The 27190-nt window shown below is 53.6% G+C and overlaps 8 protein-coding genes across 8 annotated transcripts; 5 read left to right on the forward strand and 3 right to left on the reverse strand.

Moving 5' to 3' along the window:
* The first annotated feature begins 55 nt into the window (after positions 1–55).
* Positions 56–3180, forward strand: BKA78DRAFT_340631 (uncharacterized protein). The gene is made up of 2 exons (XM_066890328.1): positions 56–518; positions 571–3180. Exons 1-2 carry the CDS (start codon positions 495–497, stop codon positions 2773–2775), a joined length of 2229 nt encoding a protein of 742 aa, XP_066747256.1. The 5' UTR covers positions 56–494; the 3' UTR covers positions 2776–3180.
* Positions 3181–3841: 661 nt separating this feature from the next.
* BKA78DRAFT_304559 (uncharacterized protein) lies at positions 3842–4229 on the forward strand. Its single transcript, XM_066887633.1, has 2 exons — positions 3842–4000; positions 4057–4229. Exons 1-2 carry the CDS (start codon positions 3850–3852, stop codon positions 4170–4172), a joined length of 267 nt encoding a protein of 88 aa, XP_066747257.1. The 5' UTR covers positions 3842–3849; the 3' UTR covers positions 4173–4229.
* Positions 4230–5445: 1216 nt separating this feature from the next.
* On the forward strand, positions 5446–6275 carry BKA78DRAFT_376754 (uncharacterized protein; the record flags this gene model as incomplete). The annotated part of the gene is made up of 1 exon (XM_066892839.1): positions 5446–6275. The coding sequence occupies one exon, from the start codon at positions 5446–5448 to the stop codon at positions 6124–6126; it is 681 nt and encodes a 226-aa protein (XP_066747258.1). The 3' UTR covers positions 6127–6275.
* A 589-nt stretch (positions 6276–6864) lies between these two features.
* BKA78DRAFT_349467 (uncharacterized protein) lies at positions 6865–9228 on the forward strand (the record flags this gene model as incomplete). The annotated part of the gene is made up of 3 exons (XM_066890813.1): positions 6865–6885; positions 6931–6964; positions 7067–9228. The coding sequence occupies 3 exons, from the start codon at positions 6865–6867 to the stop codon at positions 9226–9228; spliced, it is 2217 nt and encodes a 738-aa protein (XP_066747259.1).
* A 168-nt stretch (positions 9229–9396) lies between these two features.
* Positions 9397–13322, reverse strand: BKA78DRAFT_364257 (ribonuclease H-like domain-containing protein). The gene is made up of 5 exons (XM_066892515.1): positions 12743–13322; positions 12213–12540; positions 11384–12161; positions 11085–11332; positions 9397–11029 (listed from the first exon to the last, which is right to left on the reverse strand). Exons 1-5 carry the CDS (start codon positions 12916–12918, stop codon positions 9572–9574), a joined length of 2988 nt encoding a protein of 995 aa, XP_066747260.1. The 5' UTR covers positions 12919–13322; the 3' UTR covers positions 9397–9571.
* Positions 13323–13466: 144 nt separating this feature from the next.
* Positions 13467–15149, reverse strand: BKA78DRAFT_304566 (uncharacterized protein). The gene is made up of 2 exons (XM_066887634.1): positions 14689–15149; positions 13467–14641 (listed from the first exon to the last, which is right to left on the reverse strand). The coding sequence occupies exons 1-2, from the start codon at positions 15046–15048 to the stop codon at positions 13670–13672; spliced, it is 1332 nt and encodes a 443-aa protein (XP_066747261.1). The 5' UTR covers positions 15049–15149; the 3' UTR covers positions 13467–13669.
* A 132-nt stretch (positions 15150–15281) lies between these two features.
* On the forward strand, positions 15282–19521 carry BKA78DRAFT_68622 (vacuolar assembly protein-like protein). The gene is made up of 6 exons (XM_066893579.1): positions 15282–15561; positions 15622–15648; positions 15694–16676; positions 16721–18499; positions 18545–19110; positions 19180–19521. The coding sequence occupies exons 1-6, from the start codon at positions 15337–15339 to the stop codon at positions 19443–19445; spliced, it is 3846 nt and encodes a 1281-aa protein (XP_066747262.1). The 5' UTR covers positions 15282–15336; the 3' UTR covers positions 19446–19521.
* A 6272-nt stretch (positions 19522–25793) lies between these two features.
* BKA78DRAFT_304572 (uncharacterized protein) lies at positions 25794–27146 on the reverse strand. Its single transcript, XM_066887635.1, has 2 exons — positions 26225–27146; positions 25794–26170 (listed from the first exon to the last, which is right to left on the reverse strand). Exons 1-2 carry the CDS (start codon positions 26755–26757, stop codon positions 26101–26103), a joined length of 603 nt encoding a protein of 200 aa, XP_066747263.1. The 5' UTR covers positions 26758–27146; the 3' UTR covers positions 25794–26100.
* Positions 27147–27190: the final 44 nt, after the last annotated feature.

Genomic DNA, 27190 nt, shown 5'->3' on the forward strand with positions numbered 1-27190 from the left:
CGCCAGCAGCTTCGCAAGGCTGAATGTACACTGCGGACCTGCGGCAGTATAAGTTGACTCAGTCTACGAATCCCCCTACTTTAACTCGGATCACCAGGCTCAAACCGGAAACTTTTCATCGGTGGCACGATGTTTGGCCTTCCAACTTGTTTGCGCTTCATCCAGCTTCGCTCACATTCAGACTCAATCCGCTATCGTGTTGACGGCCAGCCTTGTGGCATCTATATCAAGATGTCGGCTTTGGTGGACAAAGCAACAATTTGGTGAAGACCGCTGGCGCTGAGTGTTCGGGATGGGCGTAGTCACACTGCAGCTGCAAGTTGATCACTAAGCTACTCAATTCTAACTTCAGCCGCCGAAGATACGGGAGAAGATAATCCACAGCCTGATCTGACGGCAGCCAGCCTGAATGGCTATATGAGATAAGCTGTTCTCTCAAGCCTTGTCATCTAGACTGCTTCCCCGGATTTCCAGCTCTTAATTGACTTCTGGACATGATGCTTAGCGGCCCTGATCTTGTGAGTGGTCTCCACACGACCGAGCTGCGGCGAGTCACTAACAACTACCAAGATCGCATATATTGGTGTGCCTTTGACGCTCACAGGCCTGGTCCAAATTTTCATACTGGGTAAAGCACTATGGATCTTCTGCCACCTCTATCTGTCAGTTCCCAAGGAACTCAGGTCATTTTACTCGCTTTATCCTGATCCATCTTCTGGCACGGTTCTTGTCATCGTCAAAACACCTGTCTGTACCCGCCCTGGACTTTTGGAGGCCATGAAAATTGAGAAAGCACCACTTTCCAACCGCCAAAGCTTGCAAAAATGGTGGTTGGAAACTGGCAAAAATCTGAAAGCCGTTTGCAACGGGCTTCTCCAAGGATCTGGTTTTCCCAACAACAACTCTACAAATATTGATCCGACCGCGGAGGAGAAGGCCATTGGCATGCAAGACTCCTTTTCAGGCAATCCTGGGCCATACCTGATGGAGCATCTGTTGAGGCCAAAAAGATTCAAAATTGAGCCTCTCGATAAACTCCGCCGTTCATGGATGGACGCAGCAATTCACTGCGGATTCACAATGAGCCACGATCCCAAAGATCACCCAAAAGCGCAAAACAAACTGTCTATACGCCTGAGAGTTGACCAAACTTTCGACTTGGAGAGATCAACTCCAATGGCCATGCGCTGGTCAGACTTTGTTTTGTTTGCACTCGCTCTCGGTGTCAACGTTCTGGAATTCCCACCAATCCAAACTATTGAAAAGGTCGCTCTCAGTGATGTCTACACATCTAGGGAAGCGATGTTAGTCTATAACGACGGCGTCAACCGGCATGCTGAGCTGATTCCCGGGCGTAATTACGCATATTCGATCCAACGAGCCTTAGCTTGGTTTGAAGTTATGTGCTTCCGCAACACGTTTGGAACAGTCTCTCTCCGTAGGCTTGGTGACCCCAGAGTAAACCTACTGCGTCCCGATATTTTTGATTCTTTCAATCCCAAAGCCCCTGACTTTGATGACCCCCTGGACGCCGCCCTCACCTGGACTTCTTACCTCAAAACCCGTCAAAGGTCGACAGAAGAGAGTGCCCAGCACGGACAAGACTCTGAGCCAGATCTTCACCAAGAACAGAGCAATTCACTTCGCGATTTCCATGTTAGCCAGCGACTCCTAGAGATCAGAGAAAAAAGCTTGTGCTACCTCAAACGGCTCGACGACGGAGATCTCTTGGAGGGAATACTGTTTTCATTGTTTGAAGAATCTTTCGAAGACGATTCACTTGCAACAACGCCACTTTCGCCAATAGAGTCCACAGGTGCATTTCTCAGCCGACTGAGAGCGCTTTTCAGACGCTCTGAGTATGTCAGGAACTCCATTGGACTCAGCTATACGTTGGAATATCTGGAACGCCGCGTCAGATCCGGCAAGTTTGGAGAGACGGAAAGCTTCTTCAAAGATGGTATAATGGAGCTCAGAACACTAGATGCGGGAAGTTATTCCGACCATTCGGGCGAGCTCGATATCACCAGGCATATCCAACGGACGTGCTTCGAGTTCAAATGCCTTCTAGAAATGTTTGGTCCGCACAGGGGGAAGGATTTTGTGGCCAGAAAAGATGATGAAAGCATGCGCGCACCAAGCAAAGAGTCCGGAAAAGCCACATTCGAAGAAGCAAGTCAGCCTGAAATGGTTTCTGTACCTGGAAGTATCGAAGTGACCAGCACGCATGAAGGCGACTCTATTGACGGAGACGCCAGAGAAACGAGCGGGACTGGACAAGGGCCTAAACCCAGAGATATTGAAGAGATGGGCGGAACTGAGACACAGCCTACTCCCCACGATGTTCAAGGTGCGAGTGGATCGGAAAATGGGTCTACAGGAAGAAATTCTGAACAGAGCGACAGTCCTGAAGTCTACATCGTGGAAGACGCCGAAGAGTCAAACAGGCCGAGAGAGGAACCCCCAGACAAGGACGCGGAGGAGAAACCCAATCTTGGAAACAGACCCTCCAATATTCTGTTCCACAAGCACATTCTCGTCGCCATTCAGGATTGGGAGACTTTTCCGACGACTCAATGGACATGGCGCCCATCATTCTCGCAAGCCATGGAGAAAGTAGAGCACGAACTCTGGAGCCACGGCGATGGGCTTGCACAAGCGCTGCTTGAAGCTTCAAAAATAGCCAAAGAGGGCGTTTATGCTGCCCCTGACTTTGACATATTACAAAGCTCTTTTGACAGTGGGAAGTCGGAAGTGGTTGTATATCTGCATTGATTGCCGGATCAAGCCAATGCATCAATACATATCCGCGCTTCAAGCACGGATCTTTGGTTAGTGTGGATGCTTGTGGGGCCTTTGGAGTGGATACAAACTTCGGAGCACGCTCCGTCGCACACCTAGTCAGTGAAACAGGCGTGCAGACCAAGATGCTGTAGATGGGAACATAAATCGGTCTTCCTACGACTGCTTGTGCATCCTTTCCTTAGATCGTCTGTGGCGAGGCGTTCGCGTCAAAGACGCAGCTGTTTAGGTATGTTAGGGATAAGCGGCATGCGGCGCCGGTTTCGCAAGTGGGTAAGGGCGTTGGTGGTGGGAAGAATAAGGGGAAGAGGTGAGTCTGTTGATGTGTTTATGTACAGGCTGATTAGGTTAGTCGGTCTGGTCGGGGATATTTCCTTTTTTCCTTTCTCACTTCCTCTCTAAAGCATTGCGGCACTGGCCGTGGTCCAGAAGATTTTTCCGTCTTTCAACTCGGAAGACTATCGCATAGTCGGTTGTGCTGTTCTCACTTTCAGGTATTAAACGTCTTGCAGCCCTTTTGGAACTCTGCTTTTTTGGGGAAAGATCAAGAGGCTACATGAAGAGAAGTTTTCTGTCGTCATCCGGCGCACTTGGAAGCCTTGTAATTGACAGTCACTACATCGCCCACGATGACGTGGCGCTTCCATTTTGTTTTTTCTGGTAAGAGCTCTTGCCTTTCGCAGTCGGTTTTGATGGGGTTGCAGCTGCATGATCGCCTGAAGAGGTACAACAGCTGCGGGGGCTCACCAGAAGGAAACGAGCGGCCTCGACTTGGCCAATGGGAGCACTTGTGGTACCTACTCAGTTCTTTTTCGGATGCATTTTTTTCGTGTGTATGCATTTTTTTTCGTGTAAATGCATTCTGCATACGGGCTCTCCCGACGAGCTGCGAGACGATCTTCGAGAGGCTGCATTGGAAAGCCCGCATCTTTAGTCGTGGCGGGGCGTATTTCTTTTGCGTTGCCAGCAAGCGCTATATAGTCAAGTCGTCAGCGCCTAGGAAACCGAAGCCTCGTCAACTATCCACCCTTTTCCAGGTCGTCATTCATGCCGGACTGGACTGCTACTTTGCCTATTCTTGCGATCCTCTCTCGTCTTTTTACGTCAACCAAACGGATCCCCGCTTGTATCGTCGTTGCATTTCCGCCGCTCATCGTTCTCCCGCTACATCTTCGAAATGCCCAGTGCACCGGATCTCGTGAGTAGCTACACCTCTTGAGCGCGAGAGTGAGGCGCATCGGCTAATCCAGATAGATTACCTACATCGGGGTGCCTATTACGGTACTTGGCATGCTCCCTATTCTCTGGAATATTGCCAAATCTTTCATCATCCGCTATCGCCTGTCCAAGTCCATTCCGTGGGAGATTAGACCGTTTTATAGCATTTCCGCCGATCCAGCCAATGGAAACGTCATGGTCTACGTCCCGTCGCTCCTTTGTGTCCATACCAACCTCTGGGAAGAAAATAGTGATGAGAAGTGGCCTCTTTCCATGAGCATGCGTTTCAAGAGATGGAGCCACAAAGCCTTCCATGCGTCAATTCTCCACTGCAAGATCTGGCTCATCTTCATGCCTTGGAAATGGTCTCAAACGACCATTGTTTTCCAGCTGGTTGCACGCTATTCTTCGCTTCCAATACCCTCGGCTCTGATCAATCGGATGAGTAGCCTCTCCGCTGTCGAAAGAGGACTCAGGGCGATAGAAAACAGGACTCAGGGGGATACAACAGGACTCAGGGGGATACTAGAGGCAAATGTCCTGAGATCCAGCAGAAGAGGTGTCCTCTTTTGGCAGTTGTCTCCGTTCAAAATGGACCGGTCCAAATATCTCTACAGACCGTGGATGATGATCGTGCTGAATTGTGGACTTCAAATTCATTATTCGGACATGGAAAAGCGTATCGACACCAGATCTACTGTCAATATCGACATGTCCATTGAGAAGCATGCTCCGTTGGCTATGGGTTGGCAGGACTTTGTTCTTTTTGCTTTGGCCATTGGCATCGACCCAAAAACCCTGAAGCCGGAGCAAGAGAAATTTGAGCTATTGAGATATAACTCAAATTTAAAGGTGCTTCGCGGATCCAGAGACGGCGATGATTTGCTCCTCGGCTTCCAACTGAACGAAGAGAACGAATACTCAGTCCATCGGGCGCTTTCCTGGTTCAATATAATGGGCATTGAACGCAAAGATGAGCTGAAATGCCTAGCAATGGGTCATGACACGATGACAACGCTATCAAGTGACAACTTTCACAACCCACTGAGGCACGGTTCTGATCCCAAAGACTGTCGAGATCCGTTTGCTGCAGCTTTGAGTTGGCGATTTTATGATCATCGCGTTTTTTTGGACTACCAAAAGCGCGAATGGTCTTTCCTTGCTCGGATGATAAAGAGGCAACTGCATGATTCCGACCACGGGGCTTTTGACCTCGCAAATTTCCGTCGACATGAGTTGATGGACCGTCTCGAAGGCCACCACGTCCCGTTAGGGATGCCAAAGTTCCGACGCTTCGTTCCGGTTAGCCAGCAGCTGTTGGAGGTACGAGAGCGCAGCCTGTGCGTATTGAAAGCATTGGAGAGACGTAGCTGCTTGAAAAAGATGGTCTTCTCCCTACTGGGGTACAACGTTGATGGGTCTATCATGGAAGATACGGACGAATCAAAGGCCCCTGCGCAAGTCTTCGATAGTCTTCGACTGGCTATCAATGACTCGGCCTACGTAGAGGAATCAGAAAGATTCTGGCACATCTTGCAGGATATAAGCGCAAAACTCGAGGTCACATCAACCGACCCTTTGTCGAGAGATATTTCAATCCATGTGGATGTCGGGTGGCTTGTTCGAACTTCCAGCACGCTGCTTGAAGGCTTTGAAGGCCGTCCAAGTCCTGCTACGAAAGAAACACAAGAAAATATTGTTGGGATTCCAGAATTACAGGACAAGGTTTCGAAGCTGCTTTCATGTTTTGATCCCTTTTCGGACAATTATACGCCAGAGAAGATCAACCTGATGCATTCCTTTGAGAATGTCAGCGATGAAGTCGAGAATATGAGCGAATCAATCGGAATGACCCTCCTTGCGCACATTGTGCTGGCTTTGAATGATTGGGGAGACCTTCCAAGGCAGACCTGGGAGTTGGATTTGGAGTTCAAGACATTGCTAGGCCAACTGCAGAACGATTTTGACAAAAAGGATGCGTTCAAAAAGACACTGAAAAAAGCTCTGGAGCATGCTGAAAGAGGAATCTACACAGCACCCAGCGATAAAGAGATGGTATCGGAGCTTCTGAATGAAGAGACCGATAGAATGGTGTACTTGTATTGACCGCTCAAGGTCATTTGGCCGCGCAAAAAGGGAGATGCAATTCACTGGCTTTCAGTTCCTTTGATCAACACCTTATTCTGACCGCTAGCAGCTTCAATCAGCATCTCTGGCATCACAAGCGCAGTTTGGATGGATTCAGGTGAGACAACACCCACTTTCAGAGGACGAGACATTCCTTGGTCCGCTCAGTCAGATTTGGAGGGGATCTCATGTACGCTATTTAATCGATCAAGACTTGTTCAGGGAGTGATCAGGGCTTAGTGGGGAGGCTTGTGGGGCCTGTGGAGTGGATGCAAACTCCGGAGCGCGCTCCGTTGCTCGCTCGTCAAGCGAAACCAGTCACAGGCTACTATCCTGTTCAAGCGAAATGGAATCGCGTCTCCCACTACTCGTAGTTCTTCCTCTCAGGGTCCTTTTGTTGATTTTGCATTCTCCATCATATATGAATAGAGCATTGGACAACTCGGACCGCCACTTGGACGATGCCGGACACAGCGGACTCGAAACGGGACGATCCTTCTGATGCTGAGTTGGACAGTGGGTCATATCGATTACCGACGGACGCACTGCGGAGATATGTATTGCTTTTGCGATCTACTGAAAAAAGTGCTAGATGATATGGCAAAAAAAGGAAAAAGTGACGAGATCTGAGGATTCAAAACATGAGAGTCCTCCTGTCCCTTCTGAGACTTCCATCAACCCTTCATTTCACAACTGTTACTGGGCCGCATTTGTAAAATGGCAAGCGCTCCGGATATCGTAAGTTCCTGGGCCTCTATTTGCCGCACTCGCTAACTCGTACAGATTACCTATGTCGGTGTACCACTGACAGTCTTGGGTATCATGCCCATATTGTGGAACTTCTTCAAAGCGTTCTGGATCCGCTTCAGACTGTCAAAGTCCATCCCCTGGTAGCTACGACCTTTTTACACTATCTCAGCCGACGCCGCCAACGGAGAAGTAACTGTCGTTGTCGACTCGATCAGCTGCGTCCACCCAGGACTCTGGCCTGATCCTGATAAAAAGTCTGGTGTCCAATGCACGCTGACTCCTGGCATGCTTTTCAAGAGGTGGTCGCATCGAGTCTTCTTCCGCTATCTGCATGCGTGCGAGCCCATGTGGACGAAGCTTTGTTCGGCGTGGAGCAATATCATACTTAGATGGCTCCCAAGCGTCCAAGAAACCTACAGGTTTAGCGACATTGATGCCGACAACTTTGTTGGGAATTTGGGAGAAGAAAACAAGAAGATGCCCGCTGTATGGAGTTGGACAGGTGAAGGACTTAGCTTGGTGCCAAAGCCATTCTGTCTGGACGAACCGGATCTCTTGTTTCGGCCGTGGATGGCAGTGGCCGCAAAACTGGGAGTCTGCATCCACCGAGAACTGCAGTACAGCCATGGACTCTTTTTGAAGCGCCCGGCTCTGAGTTTCACTGTCGGCATGGATATGGAAATACCTAAACATCCCGCTCTGGCTATGGACGCAAGGGACTTTCTGTGGTTCGCACTGGCATTGAGCGTAAACCCCCTAATGTTCGATCCGACAAAACCGGGCTTCACTCATGGAAAGCGTTGTGGCTATGACAAAAGGCCAATCATGCGCTTCTTCGACATCGAAGACGACTGGTGCTTTGAGCTTGTCAGAGGTGGAATGAAGCAACAGTACTCTATCCGTCTTGCCCTCGCTTGGTTCAACATCGATTGCTCTGAGCGCGACGGATCCATATTCTGCCGCAAACTACTGGAACCCACGACTGAGGAGGCTCCGCTGAGCAAGGAACTCTTTGATGTGTATGGCTTCGACCCGATCAAGTATAAGCGTTCAGATCATAAGGCCAATCGTCGAGCTCTTGCCGCAGCCATTGAGTGGGGCTATTACGTCTCTTGCAGAAACCGTCACCAAACCACGGAAGTCGCCTTTCCAATCAGCCAGTACATGTTGGAGACTCGAGAGCGAAGTCTGTGCTATCTCTTCGGCCTCGACTGGTTAACACCGAGGCTTGTAGAGCTTTTCCACGAGAAAGCCATCTTTGCAACGCTTCCTGCAGTATCCCCTTCCTCAAATTCCTCCCAAGAAACTTCTGCGGCAGAACCAACATTTTCCACAATCGACAGCACCGGGGCTGAACAGAAAACAGACAAGGAGGGTGAGACCTCTATCCAAGCCAAAGAACACCACGACGAGTTTTCCAGTGAAGCCTGTGCAGAGTTTCTGGAGGAGTCGGTTGCTCAACACCGCGAAGATGTTCTCCGAGGTAAAAGGCCAGCGAACAGGCCTCATACCGTGACCAAATTTCAGCACGATAGCTTCGCGAGCTCTGTTCTCGACTATCTGCAAAGTCAATTCACGAAATCACAGTATCTCAAGAAGACTTTCCAGGCCAGGACGCTTTTGACAAGATTGAGAAACAAGATCAAAGAATGTCAGGACCGTTCCGCCTCGAAGGATGACACTCGGAAAGCTGCAATTGAGGTCTTCATGAAGCTTGGGAGAAGCCTCTCAAAACCACTTCCGCAGTCGGACGAGGATTCTGGTTTCCCGGGGCCTTTGAGCGATACAATCTTCAACCTACCCTTCATGGAAAAATTCTTCGACGTTTTTAGGATTGACGACGTCATAGATTCGCTCAACACGGAGGATGATTCTTCGGACGATTCCAATGATGTTTCAGAGAAGGATACTTCAGAAGATGGTTCAGAGGAGAATGGCCCAGAGAAGCATAGCTCAGGGGAGGACGGCTCAAAGGAGGAGGACTCAAAAGATGGCTCAGACGAGGATCGCTCAGAAGATGGATCAGAAGTGGATGGCTCGGAGGACGAGGAATCAGACGATTCCACCATACTTTTGGCGCATGTCCTCTTGGGCTGCCTCGATTGGGGCGACACGCAACGAACTACGTGGGAGCTCGACGAGGCAGTGTCGTCAGATCTTGAAGAGATTCACAAGAAGCTAGGAAATCCCAACTTCGACGCCGACGAACTCTGCCAGTTCTTGAATGAGGCGGCTAAACGAGCCGGGTGTGGTATTTACACAGCTTCCGAGGAACCTGTCTGCGAGCTGTTTAAGAAGTTCAGAGAGAAGGAGACGGTGTATTTGATTTGACGCTGTTCCGCAGATGCCGTTTTGAGATAGCTTGTCTCCGGAGACTCACAATTTTCGACGGTCTGAAGCCAGATAGCCAAACGACGTCGTGGCACACAAACCACAAGCTTCTCCATCCGAATGCACATCAATTGGGAAGACTGGTAGCCATGTCCAAAGTGAATTGTTGTCGCTAAAACAAATACTTGACTAACTCTAATCAACCAAACTTTCCTTTCTCAACCAACTCCAACGTTTCTCTCTTCCAAACAAGCCCGTCGCAAAAATCAATACTCAACCAAACCTTGCATCCCAAAAACACCCCCAACTGTCCCCAAACAAGCCCCAAAAGGCAGCACCTTCATCACATGTAGAACATCGTGTCCTTCAACTTGTCATGGACCTTGATGTCGTCCTCCCTGGCACCCGCACCCTGGCCCTCGACGTTCGATCCAGCCGACGAACTCTCAAACAGGTCGCTCAGATAGCATCTGGCGCGCTCGCACGCAATGTCCGCGTAGTAGGCCGGCGGACAGTAGCTCACGGCCTTGGTCGCGCGCGCAAACACATAGCACAGCTGCTGCGTCATCTTCTCGAGCACGTCGCTCACGTTCTTGCAGTCGGGCGGCAACGGCGCCTTGCTGTACTTGGCGCGGAATATCTCGTCCAGCAAAACGATGTAGTGCGCCGGGCGCGCCGTGCCCTGGATCGCGGCGTGCGCCTGCAGGTAAAAGTCCCACTCGCGCGCGTTGGTGACGCCGCGGTCGACGACGGTGCCGGGCTTGTTGTTGCCGTTCTTTTCGGCGTTTTGGGAGGAGGTCGGGTAGAAGCGTGTGTGGTGCCTTTTGCCCACGACGATGAAGGTGAATCGCGGGAGACCGCGCTTCGTGTCGGGCGCCGGATAGAGTTCTTTGCAGGCCTCACGCAGCTGAGGCATCTCCTGGTTGGTGCACATTTGATACTGTCCCTCGGACACGCCGTCGCGGTATACGATGATGTTTTCAGGAAAAGCCGAGTGATTGCCTTTCGTTTTCCAGAGATGCAAACGCGTCTTGAGCATCTCACCGAGAGACGACACCATCTCTTGGCGTGCGGACGACTGGATTGACAGCTTTGCAGGCCATTGGCCCAAGTGTTTGTCAACACTTGCGACCATGGCGGCGATGCTTGGAGCTGTTGATCTTGAGTCCGGCGATGGGTGCGTGACATCAATGCCGACAATCATGGTCTTGTCCATATCGAGGTCGGAGATGTCGACCTTGTGGTTGATGCCGCTGCGCTTGAGGTTGAATTTGAGAGCGACATTCCTGAAGTACTGGTCCTGGCCGTTTAATTTGGAGAACTTGGTTCCATCGGCGCATATAGTGGGAAGACCGTACTTGACATCGCCAAGCGTCTTGATGCGGTTGTACACTGGGTGCTTTCCAGGGGAAGCAATGACGATGAACAGGAGATCCAGTGCTGTGGACGCGCGCGCGAACATGTTGTCCAATTCCGGCTTGTCCGGCGTCTGCATCACCAAGCGATTACCACGGATTGGTGGGGCAATATTGACACCGCTCGCCACCAGGGTTCTATGGAACCTGGCCATCAAATCCGGCATTTCGGTGTCGGTGGGGGTGTCCTTGCGAGAATTGGAGATGAGCAGCCAGGACCATTTCTGCACCGGAATGCCTGGGGTGTGGAGTTTCACTTCGGTAATGTTCCAAGATCCTGTCCTCGGCAAAACGGACTGGTCCTTCCTGTAAATGATCTTGGGTTCTTTCAAGACTCGACCTTGGACGGTGATCAACTTTTTGAGAACTTCGATTCCGAACCGGGCCTGCTTGTAGTGTTAGCATACGGAATCCGATCACTCCCAGTGGTGATGCTCTTACCAATTGAGGATTTTCTTCTTGAGTGAGTCCAACAGTCTGGTGGCCCTCGTTGACAATTAGGGCGGCATTTTCGTATGGTCGGCGAACCGCCGCCGTGATCATCCGCTGCGTCTGATCCGGATCTAGCTTCGATTTGGATGTTTGTCCAGGCATGACAACGCCAACTTCCGCCGGCAGGTAGGAAGGATTGTCAATCGTGCCAACGTTGACCACTGGAAGCGAAGGATCCTTGATCCTCCGATTGTAGGCTGATGTTCATGTTAGACCATGCGAGTCAAGGCGGGGGAATAGTTGCTTACTTTGAACAAAGAAGTCGTACACGCTGATATAGCGTCCTCCAGAGGCAGCCTTTTCATTCTCCTTTCCCTTGGCCCCCTTTTTGGAGCCTTGAGACGTTTGGGGAGTGCTGTCCATCCAGAACTCGACATCCTTTGGTCCAGCACCGTGGGCCTTGACCTTCGGAGGATGGGCCAATTGACGACCGTCGAATTTGTTGGCAAAGGCAGAAATTGTCTTGACACGAGGAACAATCTGGCCCGACTTGTTCCTCTTTTCCGGGAGATGGGTTGTTCTGATCTTGAGCTTCTTGAGGAATTTCTCCAGGCGATATTTGTTTTCAACGCCGTGTTTCTGCATCAAATTCTCCAAGGGAATGTCCTGGAAAAATGCGGCGTAGCTGACGTTGACATTGACCAGTATGCGGCATGTAGCCATGCGAACGCTAGAATAGAATCCCCTCATGGCATACAGCCCGCGGCCCAGATCAAGTCTCTGAGCCCCAGATCCAATAGAAAATGCCTTCCTCCCAACAGCAGTGAGACCGTCTGTGGACTTGGCGTGATGGTTGAAGAAGATATTCAAAGCTTGGATGCTGGGACCCTGGTCGGGAAACTGGGTGCCCATGTCGGAAGAAGTCGCGAAGTTCACAACCTCAGCAAAGGAATGAGTTTGGATGTACTTGGCCCGGACCTTGTACTGGCGGGCATTGGGAAGGGGCTCGTCTTGACCCTCAGCGCGATACATGATGTCGAGGGTGATGTCGTCCCTTTCGAGCTTCTCCGGGAGGATGAGGGTGGACTTGGCCTGTAGTCAGTACGAGGCGTTGGCCGAATGCTCAGTGCCACTCACCTTGAAATCTGTGACAATTCCGGTGCTCGCCAGCTTTAGCTCCGCCAGGAAGAGCTTGACAAGTTGTTCATGCTTTTTGCCCTTTTCTTCGGGCGCGACGAGTATGTCATAGCGATAGACCGGCACGTCCTTCTTCGTGATGAGCTCGAAGAAATTGGCCCAGAGGATGACGGAAGTACCTCTGGTGCCATACCCTGGTCGGACAGGAGGAGTTCCATCGTTCAAAGACAGTTTTGAGAGGCTCTGGGTGCCAGCGACGGACTTTTGGATCGCGTCTTCAGTCTTGGTGACTTGCTCGGCGGGCCTGGGGTTGGTGTTGGTCGGGTCCCTATGCGTGTCAGATGAGAGCGCGTCTTGGTGGACGCGTCACAGTAGGCGACAAAAGAAATCCAACCCGGCGCAAGCGCTTGAATGCTTCCTGTCGTCACTCTTGAAGAGAGCAAATACTCTCTATCCTTGAGGCACGAGGCTCTTGAAGACTCCCTCTACCTATGCGTCCTTGATTGGCACCAGGAAGCGAAACCACTTACGTGTAGACCTGGAAGAACTGAGCTGGTCCACCACCACCTCCTCCTCGACCAGCAGGACCACCACCTCCTCTTCCTCCATATCCGCCGCGTCCCCCGCCGGAGGACATGCCTCGGTCGGAGCCTCCTCGGCCACGGCCGCGAGGGTTCCCGCCGCCTCTTCCGCCTCTGGTGGACATTTTGCCGAGTAGCGGGCGCTTGATCACTCCTGAGGATTGCGGATATCGGACTTAGCGAATGACGTGTAGTTTGGCTGCAACAGCTGGGTGAAGAGAAAGTAGTGCAGTAAAGACGATGAGGTTCTGCACAACTAACCCCGCCGGGGATTGAGTCAGTCTTAACGTGCATCGCAAACGACATGATGCGGGCAAGCGCGGGCAACAGCACGCAGATCACCACGACAACAAACGCATACGCCCGCTCTTGCCAGCCGTCATGACTACTTGTTGTCTCGTACGATTTCACTTGCTTTCAGGAAACAGCCGGGGGGTTGGTAATGTGCTGCGACCAATGCGCTGGGCAACTGCGGATCGGGACTGCGCGGGCACCAACGACTATCCAAAGCTTGTTTGCAGCCCCCAAAATGCGCCAGTGTAACTACTTGATTCGGTGGGTATCGTTTCACAGACATTGCAGTAGCCGACTTGGCTCTTCAATGGGCATCGTGGCATCCCATGTCTGTTTTGGCAGCTGGAGATAGACCGGATCGTTGGACCCTGCCGAGACGGGAAAGCTTTGCTCGAAAGAGCAGATTGGAATCTCTTTGATGCACCAGATTCGAATAGAACCAGTTGCCATGTAGCGTCTTCATAATTTCGAATGTACATTTATTTCGCTCAAATCGTAGGGTATCCATAGCAAACGCCGCCACCAGAAAACAAGACTTTTTGACCACGGAAGGAAGAGGGGGGAATCCATATGCACAGTCATCTACTCTTTGTTCTCCTTTTTGCTCAACTCCAAATTGACCGACTTGCTGCTCTCCTGGTGCTCTTTGTAGAGTCGCCTGAGCTCGAGTACAATCTCAAAGGCGATCAGAAGGATGATGATCCACTCGAGAGTGTGGCCGTGTTTCTCCTCGAGGCGGGAGCTCAAAACCTGAGCAATTTCTTGGGCGTAGGTCAGCTTGTCGTTGAGGCTTTTGATGCGCACCGAGACGTCGAGGGCGCGGCCAACTTTGGTGTAGTAGTCTTCCAGCCCAAGGTCATGGCGGCTGTCCCAAAACAGGTCTGGGAGGGCGTCCGTCAGCTCCGAGTACAGATTCAGTTGTGCCCGGATGTTGAGCAGCTCGCCAGTCTTCATGAGAATGAAGCGCCGACTGAAGCGCAGCCGTGATCCCCGCGACAGCACTGTCGGAATGTTGCGTGTCGATTCAAAGTAATTGTTCAGAAGGCCCTCGAGCACAGCCAGCTTGGTCGACCGCGCCAGACCCGAGGAAAATGCGATTTTGGCTAGGACCGCGTCAACTTCGTGCGTGGGAAAATTTTGGCCGTCCATGTTAGTAGCCAGTGCCACGGCTTTGTGGTCCTCCTCAGTTCCACCTGTTCCAAGCACAATGGTATCGCCTGACACATCGCTGGTGCTGGACCGTGGATCTTCAATGTACGCCATGTCTTCAATCTCCATGTCGTCCAGATCGGTCCCTTGAGCGGCAGGAACTAAGGTCTTGCTGACCAGCCTGAAGACGACCTTTTCCTGGACGTTCCAGGCGACAACGGTACCGGAGGGAAAGATGAAGAGGTCGCCCGTGTCCTTGCTTTCCAGCGCATTGTTGACCCTAATATGTACGACTTGGGGAAACAGTCCGGTCTGGTACGGGTCGAGTTCATGGCCCTCCGCCTTGACTAGGGCCAGGACTTTTTCGATGTTGTATGACTCGGCTGCACAGTAGGCGGTCACTTTCTGCAAAGTGTGAGTATGATGTTTTACGCATTGTGATGTGCGCATACCCTCGTCTCCATGTCCCGTATCCCAGTCCTTGCCCTCAGCCGCTTGCGCTGTGCTTCCACGGCAACTTTTCGAAGGGTGGACTTTTCCGGGTTCGAGACTCTGCTACGCTTTCCATGGCGATTTGGCTTTGGCGGTTGCTCTTCCAATGGCGTTGAGGTGGACTCCTTGGATTCATTTTCGCTTTGCTTGTCCTTGAAACGCGCCGAATTGGAGGAAAAGGGCCGGGAGTCCTTGGAGTATGCGCGAAAGGAAATGCAGTGCGAAGCAGCAGAGCCGCGGAGGCAAATTGAGCGTGGTCTGTAGACGCTTGCCGCGCTCAGTTTGGACCAATTGAAGGCATGGAAGCGAAAAGACTGCATCGCCAGATCTGATTGACTGGTTGCATCAGGGGCGGAAAATGAGACGAGCTCGAGGACCAGATGGAGCAAGATGGTCGATTGTGGTAGAAGATGTCAAAGAGTTGTCCCACCATCCGAGCGCGCCGCGCCGCCGGACCCCGTCTCCGCGTTGAGCTAGCGGCGGGCTTAGTCATGTCCCGCCCGCACTCACGTCCGTCGGTCGTCATGAGCTGCCCGCGAGCTAGGATGTCGACGCCCTCATCCACTTTACAGCTGCCAGACGACCAAGGCGCGGACCATGCCCTCAGCATGGCTGCGCAACTGAATGGACACAAGCTTGATGAGGGTGCCGCCAACGTTGACGAGCGGAGCACCGTCTCAGAGGTCAGCACAGCCGACCATGTCGAGTCCGACGATGACGACGAAGAAGACGAGGAGCCCAAGCTAAAGTATGATCGCCTCACTGGCTACCTGGGCTCCGTCTATCGCAATGGCGATGCTACGAGCAGCTTCTTGGTCGGCGGCGACAAGATGGTATGAATCATCATTTGCGCAATGCTGCGCCAGCTCGTTGAGATTGCTAAGGTTGAATAGATAATAGGAACGCACAATGGGCACGTGGTGAGTATGAGCTGCCTGGCTTTGGGACATTACTGACGGCATTAGAACGTCCTCTCTCTACCGTCGTTCCAGTCACTTCGATTCTATCGCGCCCACTCCGCGTCGATTACGTCCGTTTCTGTGTCTCCCTTTCCTCCACCGATGCCGGATTTCAGGGCCGAGCTCCCCGTCAGATCTGCTACCGAGCCCCCCACGAGAGCGGCAGAGCAACGAGTACCCACGTCGGCAAGCGTCAATGCGGCTGGATCTGCGAGGAACCAAAGGCAGGCAGTGCCCTTGCCAGCTACGCCATCAAACTCGATATACGTCGCAACCGCGTCCATAGACGGCCAGGTCTGTGTATTCTCGTTAGTCGACCCAAAGGACATTATGCTCAGGAACTTCCGGAGACCTCTTAACGCGGTTGCTCTTTCGCCTGAATACAAGAGCGACAAGCAATATCTTTCTGGAGGTCTCGCAGGCAATCTCATTCTCACTCAGGGTGGTCGAGCGGGTGTGAGTGCTGAGGCAAACACGAATAGCGCTGCGGCAGCGGCTTCCGGATGGCTCGGGTCTATTGGACTTGGATCAAATACGGGAAAGGATGCCGTGCTGCATTCTGGAGAAGGCACAATCAGCACAATCAAGTGGTCCTTATCTGGCAAATATGTCGCTTGGGCAAATGAACAAGGCATAAAGATAATGCGATCAAATATCAAGCTCGAGAGCGCAGATGCGGAGCTTGCATGGAGAAGGATAGCTCACGTGGATCGGCCCTACCATGGCCAATGGGAAGACATGGCTGGTGTTTGGAAGACTAGGCTTGAATGGGTTGACGATCAAAAGCTCGAGTCCGATGGAGAAGCCCTAAGCAATGGTTTGGAGAGGCCGTCTTCCGCAAGACCCGGGTCCAGACTCGGCACGTCCAGAAAAGAGAAGCTCTTGGTGGGATGGGGTGACACTGCGTGGGTGATACATGTCGACCCCGGCGGAACCGGAAATGGTAGGCATGGAGAGAGATCTATTGGACGTGCGGACATTATACACAAGTATGTATTCCATGATGGTGAAAGTAACAGGCTGACTTTCGTAGACTTCGCTTCGACGACTGTATTATTTCTGGTTTATCGCTTTATACCCCTTCCATTCTGCTTGTTCTCGCATACCGCACCCGAGACGACGACAATAATCCAATTTCCTCTGGCGCCCCGGAACCTGCATCGCCAAAACGAGGCGTGCACCACCGCAACAACGGTATCCAGCCCGAGTTGAGGTTGATTAATGCCAAGACCTCCGAGGAGGTGGACGTCGATACTCTTACCATCAGCCGTTACGAGACTTTATCTGCAAACGACTACCATCTAAGCACGCTTTATGTCCCCACGCTCCAGGCTGGTACTCCCGCTCAACGGGGCGCTCTGGAAGCCATTGGCGAAGGCCTCTGGGACGCTGGCATGAGTGCACGACGCATCTTCACCTCGGGCGCCAGTATGGTGAGCCTAGCAGGAAGTGCAGACACTGCCAAACCACCATCGCGGAGTTCCTCTGGGCAGACCGCCGTGGCGGCGACTACTAAGCCGGTGGTCCTAAAAGGCGCCCAATCCGTAGCATCGACTGCAGGGCTGAAGATTTATATCCACAGTCCTTACGATTGCGTCATTGGAGTAAAGCGCGACCTTGCCGACCACTTGTCATGGCTTCTGGAGCACAAGAAATACGACGAGGCATGGAGCTTGGTTAACGACCACCCCGATGCTATTCCGCCGAATTCAACCCCGGTTGAAGAGAACACCACTGTAAGCAGCCCTGCGTCGACAATAAAGAGACAGGGGAGCATGGTGGACTTCTTTGCGGATGATTCGTCGCAAACAACGCTCTCGGCTGAGAGGATACACAACTCGGCCGTGGACAAGGAGAAGCGCAGAATCGGTGACCTATGGCTCCAACAGCTGGTGGCTGCCAAAGACTGGAAGACTGCGGGCAAGGTTGCAGGGAAGGTGCTTGGAACTTCTTCGAGATGGGAGCACTGGGTCTGGACGTTTGCGCAGGCTGGCCAATTCGATGCAATCACTCCTTATATCCCGACAAAGCAGTTGCATCCCCCGCTGCCCTCAATTGTCTACGAAATGGTCCTCGGCAACTACATTATTCGGGACCGTCTCAAGGTCAAGGAATTGCTGGACCTGTGGGAACCGGAGCTTTTTGATACAAAGGCCATCATTTCCGCCATCGAGGGCAGACTGAACTCTGGAGACGTGCGCGAAGACTCTGTCGAAGATGGCGAGAGGGGAAGGGACTGGCGTATTCTGCTCGAATGTCTGGCAAAGCTCTACATCGCAGATGCCCGGCCCAGAGACGCCCTCAGCTGCTACTTCCGAACCCAAAATGCTGAGGCTGCCATGTCCCTCATTCGCGATCACCGTTTGATGAGTGCTGTTGCCGACGACATTCCTGGGTTCATCATGCTGCGGGTGTCGAGGGCGCAGATGAAGTCCGCACCGCTCGAGGAGCTCGAAGAAGCATCGTCCGAAGCCATCCAACTCTTGATTGATGAAGCGTACCAAGGTATTGTGAGTCCGCATGCTGTTGTCGAGCAGCTGCAAGACAAGGGGCTTTCGTACCAACCTTTCCTGTTCTTTTACCTGCGATCCCTGTGGAAAGGAGAAGGCGCAGAGACTCAATCCCGTGGGCGCCATGACCGCCTCGTCCACGAAGGCAAGGCTCTTGTCGAAGACTTTGGGGATCTGGCCGTCGAGCTCTTTGCCGAATATGACCGGCCCCTATTGATGGACTTGCTCAAGTCATCCGAAAGCTACGACTTTGAAAAGGCCGTCGCTGTCTGTGACGCCAGGCAGTACATCCCCGAGCTTGTGTAAGTCCAACTCCACACCAGCCTATCATTATCTAACATACTCAGCTACATTCTTTCCAAAACCGGCCAAACGAAAAAGGCCCTCTTCCTCATCATCGAAAAACTCGGCGACGTCTCCTATGCCATTTCGTTCGCCAAGGACCAAGATGACCCCGACCTGTGGGATGACCTCCTCGACTACAGCATGGACAAGCCGCACTTCATCCGCGGACTCCTCGAAGAAGTCGGGACAGCAATCGATCCCATCCAACTGGTCCGCCGCATCCCAGAAGGTCTCGAAATCGAAGGCCTGCGCGACGGCATCCGGCGCATGGTGCGCGAATTCGAGATTCAATTCAGCATCAGCGACGGCGTCGCCAAAGTGCTGCGCGGCGAGGTGGCACAGGCCATGGACACGCTGCGGGCGGGCCGGCGCCGGGGCGTCAAGTTTGAAGTCCTCGACAAGGCCGTCGATCACGTCGACGTCTTTGTCAATCCCAAGGCCAACTCGATCGCAGCGCCGGCCCCGGACGAGGAGAAGCAGAAGATGTCGCCCGAGGAGCGTGCGCAGGAGGAACATCGCGCAAAGCCCGGCCACTGCGTCGGGTGCCGCAAGGCGTTTGTCGAGGACGGTAAGTTGCCATCATTCCAACCGCACCGTTCACTGCCCCTACGGAGTCGCATCACTGACGCTCTTCCAGAAAAAGAAACCCTCATCGGCTTCGCCTGCGGCCACGTCTACCACCTCTCGTGCCTGCTCGAAACGGAGCGGTCGTCATCCACCGACGCGGCCATCGACCACGACCCCAACTCGAGCGCTGCGGCCGCGGCCGCGCTGCAGGCGCAATTCGCCGCCGACCCCGACACGTCGAGCCGCAGCGTTGGCGCAAAGGTCGCGCATGCCCATTTGATCCGCAATGCGATTGATCGCGGGTGTCCGAGGTGTGCGGAGGTAAAGGATGACTGATTTGGATGAAGGTGGTGGCGGGTGGGTGGTTGTGCGGCGGCATCGTGGACGGGGAGAGAGAGACCGCAAGGAGGTTGGCAATCTTGTTTCGACTTAGATTCTTTTGGCGTTTTCTGCACATACGCATCAAGTGAGGAATGAATTCTGGATAGTCAAAAGTTCGGTAAGCACCTGAGCGCTTTGCCCCTGACACTGGTCGGATCCATGCGCAGAAGTGGAGCGGCACGCACGTGGATACTGGATAGGAACATGGTGGGCTTTTGGCAACCGAGCAGGTGCAGCAGCAGCAGCAATGGTTCATTCAGTGGAGCAAGCGCATGTGGTTCTCGAAAAGTTAGCGTGCAATCAACCGCAAGATCAACATCGACCTGTTGCGCATGATTCACATGGCGTTCCTTCGTTGCCCGATGGATGACACCATCACTTACAATTCTCATTCCTGATTGGGACCCACGCTCGAAACGACACGAGACATGAGTAGACACATAGACTCAGACAAACGGACAAATATTAGCCATTCCGCTACTTCCCTTCCCCTGGTAGCGCAGTTAGCAGTAGGCAAGTCAGTGTGTTAAAGTTCTTCATGTCTCGCTCTAAACCCCCAATCCAGCAACAGAAATACCGCTCTTTCCTGTCTCCCTCCCCTCAGATGTTCGAGCTTCTCGCCCTCCTATCCGTCGACGACCGTAGATACACACCAACCACTCTGCAAGTCTTCCGCCGCAACCATCATTGCCCCATTCATTCCCTAGCCCTATCTGTTCGATTCCAGTCCCCAATCCCCGGATCCATCCCATCCACACACGTACCTGCAGTAGCGGAGATCCCCCACCCGCCGACATTCCTTCCACATGCTCGCAAAGGTAGGCACAAGAAGATGCACCCGATCTTCCAATTCAGTGTTCCTGTTCCCCAAACGTTCAAGTGACCCTTTTTGTTGTTCGCTTCCTGCCCGCCACCCTCTCATTACTCTATATATGAGTAAATAAGGCATGTTTCGGGGCCTATTCCGGTTTTGCCTGTGTGTACTCCCAGACGAGGCCAACACGTGCGCCTCCGCATGCGTCAGCGTCCGCCGCGTCGGGAGACTGTCTCGCCTCGCGTGTCTGCCAGCCTCGTTCTGCCTCTTTCAGGTACCGCTCAGCGCGTGCGATGTGGAGAGACTGTGCGCAGTGAGGGGGTTGGTGAGCAGATGGATAATGTAGATGGCTCTGTGGCCACAGCAGATACCTATAAGAAACGAGCTCTGCACAGATGGCGGCGGTCTAGCGACGGCTTTTTGTTGATTCTGAATTTCGACTTTGGTGTACTGTATCGAGGCTGTTGGAGGAATTGTTGGTGGATCATTGGTTTGCTGGTGAGTACGCCGGGTCCCTGGATTAGTACGCAGCAGCAGTAGGGGAGTTTTAACACTTTCTTCAGCAGTACGGGCGACGCGCCATTCGCTTTGTCTCCTATTCCCACACGTCCAATCTTCAGACGCACCATCCCCTTTCACTTGCCCCGTCGCGTTTTCGGCGGCATCATCGCTGCCAAAGCCAAGGACATATTTTGTGTCCATAATCCCTCGCAGACGTCTTGGAGCTTGAAGCAGGGATGATCCCAAGCTTGGATAGCTCCCCCTTCGCCCCGCAAGCTCTACCCTGTCGATCAAACAGGCCGCCGCCGCCGGCCCGTTGCCGTTGAGCTTATTCGCACTCCTCCCTCATCAAGAACTCGGTCACCAGGCTTTGCGCACCAAGCTCACGCAAGATGGCTGCTGGAGCGGCAGAGTCGGCGTGCGGTATGGTCTGGTATCTGTCTCGAGACGTTGGGTGCAGCTTCAGTCGCAGACGCCAAGTTGAATGATCTGACGACTGAGGGATCGATGCAAGTTTGCCGTTGGGAGCAGCTTTCGTGCTGCTTGGGCTGCGTACGACGGGTTTTGTGGGGCAGTGGGGAGAGTTATTGCCCCCTTTGGCTCTCCTCTGAGGGTCGACAAAACGCCAGGAGAGAGCACCTCGGCGACTGACTGGCGATAAACATCACTCCAGGTGTTTGTTGGCGGAGGGGTTAGTTGGTACGGGGCCTTGTGGCGATGACATCTCGCAGCAACTAATGCGCCGGCAAGTGAGTACGTATGTACCCATCAACATCCCACCTCGTCGAGTTGGACCTGGACTCCGCGTGAGTCGGGTGCCATCCCCAACCCCATCCTCGCGCTCTTCACTCCATCAAGCCCTTCGCCTCGCACGCTTCCTGCGCAGCCCCTTCTCGTCCTCCTCTTCCCCAACAAGCAAGCAAGCCCCTACTCCTCTTCTTTTTTCGGTCGGCTCCGAAGGGCCTCCTTCCACTGACGATGCGTTGGAGCCGACGGCTTCGAGTCGGACTACCGCTGGTAGATGGCGCGGAGAAGCCTCTCTCGCCTCTTCCATCTCTTCAGCGGAGCCGGCCATCGGCTTCCCAACAAGATCAACCCCCGCGAAAGCATCAGCAATAGCGACGTCCCCATGCAAGGCAAAGAGACACCTATCGGCACCAGAAACCAGGTCCCTCAGCTTCGCGCCGACTCCAGCGGGGTACGCAGCGTGGCTGAGCGTCTCAAAGGCATCGCCTGCATCTCCTTCTCGCCCTGGGGACGATCTCTGCAGGTCTCCGTCCATGATGGCCGTTGGAAGCAGCTCTGTGCCACGAGCGGCCACTCTGACCACGAAGGTGGAGCTTGCGAGCAGAAGCGATCCGGCACTCCGCCAGGCCCTTGAGCGGCTCCTTTCGTAGAGAAGCAAAAGCTTCCGCGAGTAGAGGCTGTTTGACCAGCCTCAACAACTCCATGAGCTCCATCTCTTCTCCCTTTGGCACGCCAGGCCCAACCTTGCACCACGGCGTCATGTAGCCCATGAAGTCGCCTTTGCCGCAGCTGGCTGCGCCTTTTTCGGTCAAGTCCCGCGACATGCGTCTCAACCGAAGGCGAACCTGAAGAAAAAAAGACGAAAAAGAAAAAAGACTCGACAAAGGAAAAGCCTCGACACGACGATCACGACATGCGCTCAACACTTTCCTTGACGACAGACACGAGAGACGTACGTACCAAGTGTCAGGTAAGGAAGGACTGATTGAGCAACTCATACACCTATCATACACATCATGGCCTCCCGGCCACTAAGTACATGCACACAAAGGCTTACAACATAAACAGACATGAAAAGCCGACCGAGCAAAACAACGAAACAAAACATGCGCATCGGTGTCGCGATGCCTCCGACGGGAAATAACCATGCCGACATACATCTGTGCATTGCAAAGCCATTGCGACAAATTCCAGCCCGCGCGACGTCCATTAGCGGGCGAAAATGTTGTTGGGTGGAGAATGGAATGAAATGTGACCAAAGGGTGTTCCGACTCGACAAAATGACGCGCGACAACGAGCAAAAGAAACAGATGGGTATAATGCTGGAAAAAGAAACAGGCCAAAGCCTGGACCTGCTCCATGGAGATGTAAGTGCAGATGCATGCGCCTATGGTGGATGCAGCCCTACAAGAGCCGCTCGTAACGCCACATGCTGAAAGAATGCAGGAGAAGCCGCTACTGTTGAGCCAAACTCAACATCCGACAAGATGCCTTTGCGACATGCTCAAAGCCGGACAAACATGACGAGGTAGACGAGCGTGATCAGGCCAAGGACAAAGACGCTTGTCGTTTCCGACTCGGCGCCTGAAAAGACGGGCTGAGCGGTGGGCCTCAGGGCGATGCTGCTGATGTTGCCACCAAAAGTCGCAGCGGCAAGGGTCGTGGATGCCAAAACAACGCTCTGGCTGTTGCCCGCCACAGAACCAGACGTCGTGGCATTGAAGGATGTTGGAGCCGCCGCAGAGGAGTTGCCCGAAGAATTGTTCGCCACCGTGGGATCCGCAACAGCTGCCGTGCTGTAGACGCCAAATGCCAAGGAGCTTGCCTCAGATCCAGGAGCCACCACAGTTGGATCGAAGGGCCCGGCAGTGGGACTTGAAGCCGTGGGGTCGTACGGGTCAAAAGTAGAAACGTCGTTGGGGTCATACGGATCCGCAACAGAAGCCGAGGTTGTGGGATCATATGGATCAAAAGGAGACGTCACAGAAGCTGTTGTGCCAAAGGGCGTTGGAATGACAGGTCCAAAAAAGACGGAAGAGTTGCTCAAAGCTGTCGCATTCGCCACGGTCGAGTTTGCCAGACTCGTCGAGTTTGCAATAACTTCAGGGGCTGTCGTCAGCGGGTCGAGAGGAGAAGTTGCGGGGTCATATGGATCAAAAGGAGACGTCACAGAAGCCGTGGTGCCAAAAGGCGTTGGAATGAAAGGCCCAAAAAAGACAGAGGAGTTGCTTGAACCTGTCACATTCGCGACGGTGGAGTTTGCTAGTCCCGTCGAATTCGCAACAACGCCAGGGGTCGTCGTCGTCGGGTCAAAAAGAGAACTCGTGGGATCAAAAGAGAACGCAACGAAGGCTGAAGCTGTCGGATCATACGCAGTGGGGTCATACGGACCAGAAGACGAGTACGACGTTGGCTCTGGCGCGAAGCTGAAATTCAGTGCAGACGAGCCACTCGACGCCGACAAAATCCCGGTACCATTGGAAGTGGGAGCAGCCAACAATCGCGACGTGGTTATGCTACCGTTTGAAGATGTGGAAGCCGCACGACTGCTGAGACCAACTACACGGAAAGACACGGACGTCGGCGTGGTTGTGGAGCAATAGCAGGTCGAACCGGGCACAGTCGTCGTCAACTCTTCAAAAGAGGTGGAGAGCTCTGTCAGCGTGGTCGTCTCGGTCTCGGTCCTGACATTTTCGCTCGAATCCCCAATCAGAATTGTGGACGAGTGTGTGGAGTAAAATGTGGCGGGCCAGTTGGAGGAGATCAAAGAGCTTGGAATTCCCGAAGCGGTGGTGTACGCGAAAGATCCGGTGCTCGTGATGGTAGTCGAGTATGCTCCAAAGGCGCTCGCATTGCTTGAGCTAGTGGTCGCGCCAACGGAAGAGTTGGCAGCTGACGGCAGAGAAGAGTTTGAAAGCGGAATGGCTCCCGAGGATTCTACCGGGTTGTTCCTACGGCTCGTGATAGGGCCGACGCGGGAAGATGTCAACGTCACTGGGCAGAGAGTCGTGTATGCGGCAGTTGTGGCCGTGACAATGGAGACTCCCGGACACGACGAAACCGACGATGGGCATCCGGTGACGGTGATTTCTGTCGTCTGGTACACGGTCGAGGTCGACAGCGCGGGGATCAGGTCGACGTAGAGGACAGTCTCCGTTTCGTACACGTACGATTCCGAGTCTACACAGCTGTAAGTCGGGATCCTGTGATTCCAGGAGCATTCAAACTTACATTGGCGTTGCAGAAGAGCATTGTGGCGAGGACCTGCTGTTGACATTAGTCTAGCCCAAAGCCGTCAGGGGAATCCCACCGTCGGGTCCATGGACCGCCATGGCCAACGCAGCCGTGGCCCCGAGGACTCCTTGCAAGAGAAGACGCATCTTGTCCAAACTCTAAAGAGCAGACAGGATTTGACAACTCCCGGTAGTGACGAGCAAGGGAATGTGATTGTAAATCCTGGATTGCCTCCCGACGCGGCGACAAACGAACGACTGCGGTCGGCGGGAAGAGATGGAATGGAGAAGACATGACGGCGACGAGGACTCTCTGGTCTTGCCGTGGATATCGACTTCCCTCTGCGGTAGTAGCGATGAAATGTCTCCAACGGGAAACCCGACAGCGACAGGACGAGAAGGCGCAACAAGCCGGCGGCTACGACGTCCCGACGGGAGAAGAAGGTTTACATTCCACACCGCGTGGGAAAAGAGACTGCCAGTAGCACGGCGGGAGCGGCATCTCAACGGCTGAATCTCACGTTTTGTCAGACGGGATTCGCGGGCCGGGATAGATGACGTCAGGGCTAATTCCTCCCGTGGTGTTGAGTTTCTGTGGCACAGCACCACAACGACTGGACCTGTCAGCCTCTCATGTCGACTCCTTGCTTCAGGATTCCAGATGCGCAAACAGGCGGCGGGACTGCATTCAGGCGACGGCAACTCACGTGAATAGAGCGACCAGAGAGACGGGAGGTTGCAGGTGCCGCAAACGCAGGCTGGGCGGGCCTGTGAGGTGTGCGAGCTGGGCAGAAACTGGCTGTTTCCAACCAAGCCAAAGGGCGGATCCAACTCACAGAAGAGTGGCAATCTGAGCTTGTTCACAGTAGTGGAGGACAAGCTGCAGGCCATGGGCATGTCTGTTCCGCCGCAAGGGGCGCGCCCCCAGCCCTCTTCCACGACGTTCCGCGCGCTCCCTGCACGGCTGGGAAAAGGCGAGTGCTACTGCACCCACACCCACATCAGGGCGTGTACCTTCTCGCCCAGTTCCCCAGGCGCTGGTGATCTGGGGCGCGCTTAGTCGTGGGCCAGCGCCATAAAACCCCCTCCACCCTCCCTGCGAAAACCGTCTCCTCCTTTTTTCTCTCCACCGATCCTCAATCTCCAACACCGAAGCATCAGCTACCAAGCGATTCACTACCAAGTGAGTGGACCACCTCTGCTTACCTTTGCCTCTTCTTTACTGACATTTCCGCTCACCGCAGGCATCCAATCGACTGCATACCTTGCATTGCTTCACGGCATCGGTCACTTTTCCAACAACTTTCAAACAACACTACCCACCTCCAACATGTTCTCCAAGTCCATGACCGTTCTGCTGGCCGCGGTTGCCGTCACCGGCACCAGTAAGTCTTTTCCCTTCTGCTTCCTTTGCCATTGACTCAACTCACACGCGCCAGACGCCTTCGACCTGTTCCCCCGTCAGGCTGCTACCGTCACCATCACCGAGACGGTTGTCCCCAGCGGTTGCACTGCCGTCGTGTCCAGCAGCACCAGCGCCGTCAGCGTCCCGTCGTCGACCACCACGGTCGCCGTCACCAGCGCTTCGGTCACCCCGGGCTCCCCCAACACTCCCGTCACCTCTGGCGCTACCACTGAGGTCGGCACTGGCACCGTTCCCACCCCCGTCACCGGCGCCGCTTCGACCGAGACTGGCGAGACTTCTGCCGCTGCTTCGTCCACCGAGGCTGGCTCCGTCCCTGCCACCTCCGCCGGCAGTGCCACTCCCTCGGCCTCGGCCTCGTCCACCATCGTCCCGTCCAACGGCGGCTCCGCCATCGAGATGAACAGCGCCCTGGCCGCCCTCGTCGCCGCCGGTGTCTTCGTTGCTCTTGCCTAAGCGCAACACTCGCCCGACCGACTTCTTCATTTCCTCAGGGTTCATCAGCATGGTGCGGGTGGAGGGATGCATGGAGTTTTCTTTTTTCATCATGAAGGTTGCATGAGCTTTTGATCATGCTCTCTGCTGGTGGTGGAATTCAATCGGGGCTTTTCTCACATGGTACTTTGCTTTTTAATGACTGCGCTCAGGCTTGAGCACTGACTTGGGTCGATTGCCGCGATACCACTCTTGGGCGATTGACCACAACGGCTTCTACTAAAAACTTTTTCTTCACTCTACTTCTTCTTTTGCATGTTGTTCTTTATTGCTCTCGATCCGATTGACGGTCTTGCCAACAGGCCCCCGCTTCGTGTGTCTAGTTAGCTGAATATGAGTCGTCTTGCTCTGATTGTCGTTGGTGTCTTTTGGTGTTGTGTTTTGACTCTTGATGTTTGTTTTGACAGCCACAGCAACGCCAACTCAACTCATCCCGTCTGAACATAGTTCAAATGAAATTGAAGACCTCTGTTCATCGCTCCATCCT

This window comes from Phyllosticta capitalensis, assembly GCF_038381095.1.
Source record: "Phyllosticta capitalensis strain CBS 128856 chromosome Unknown BKA78scaffold_2, whole genome shotgun sequence".
Lineage (NCBI taxonomy): Eukaryota > Fungi > Ascomycota > Dothideomycetes > Botryosphaeriales > Phyllostictaceae > Phyllosticta > Phyllosticta capitalensis.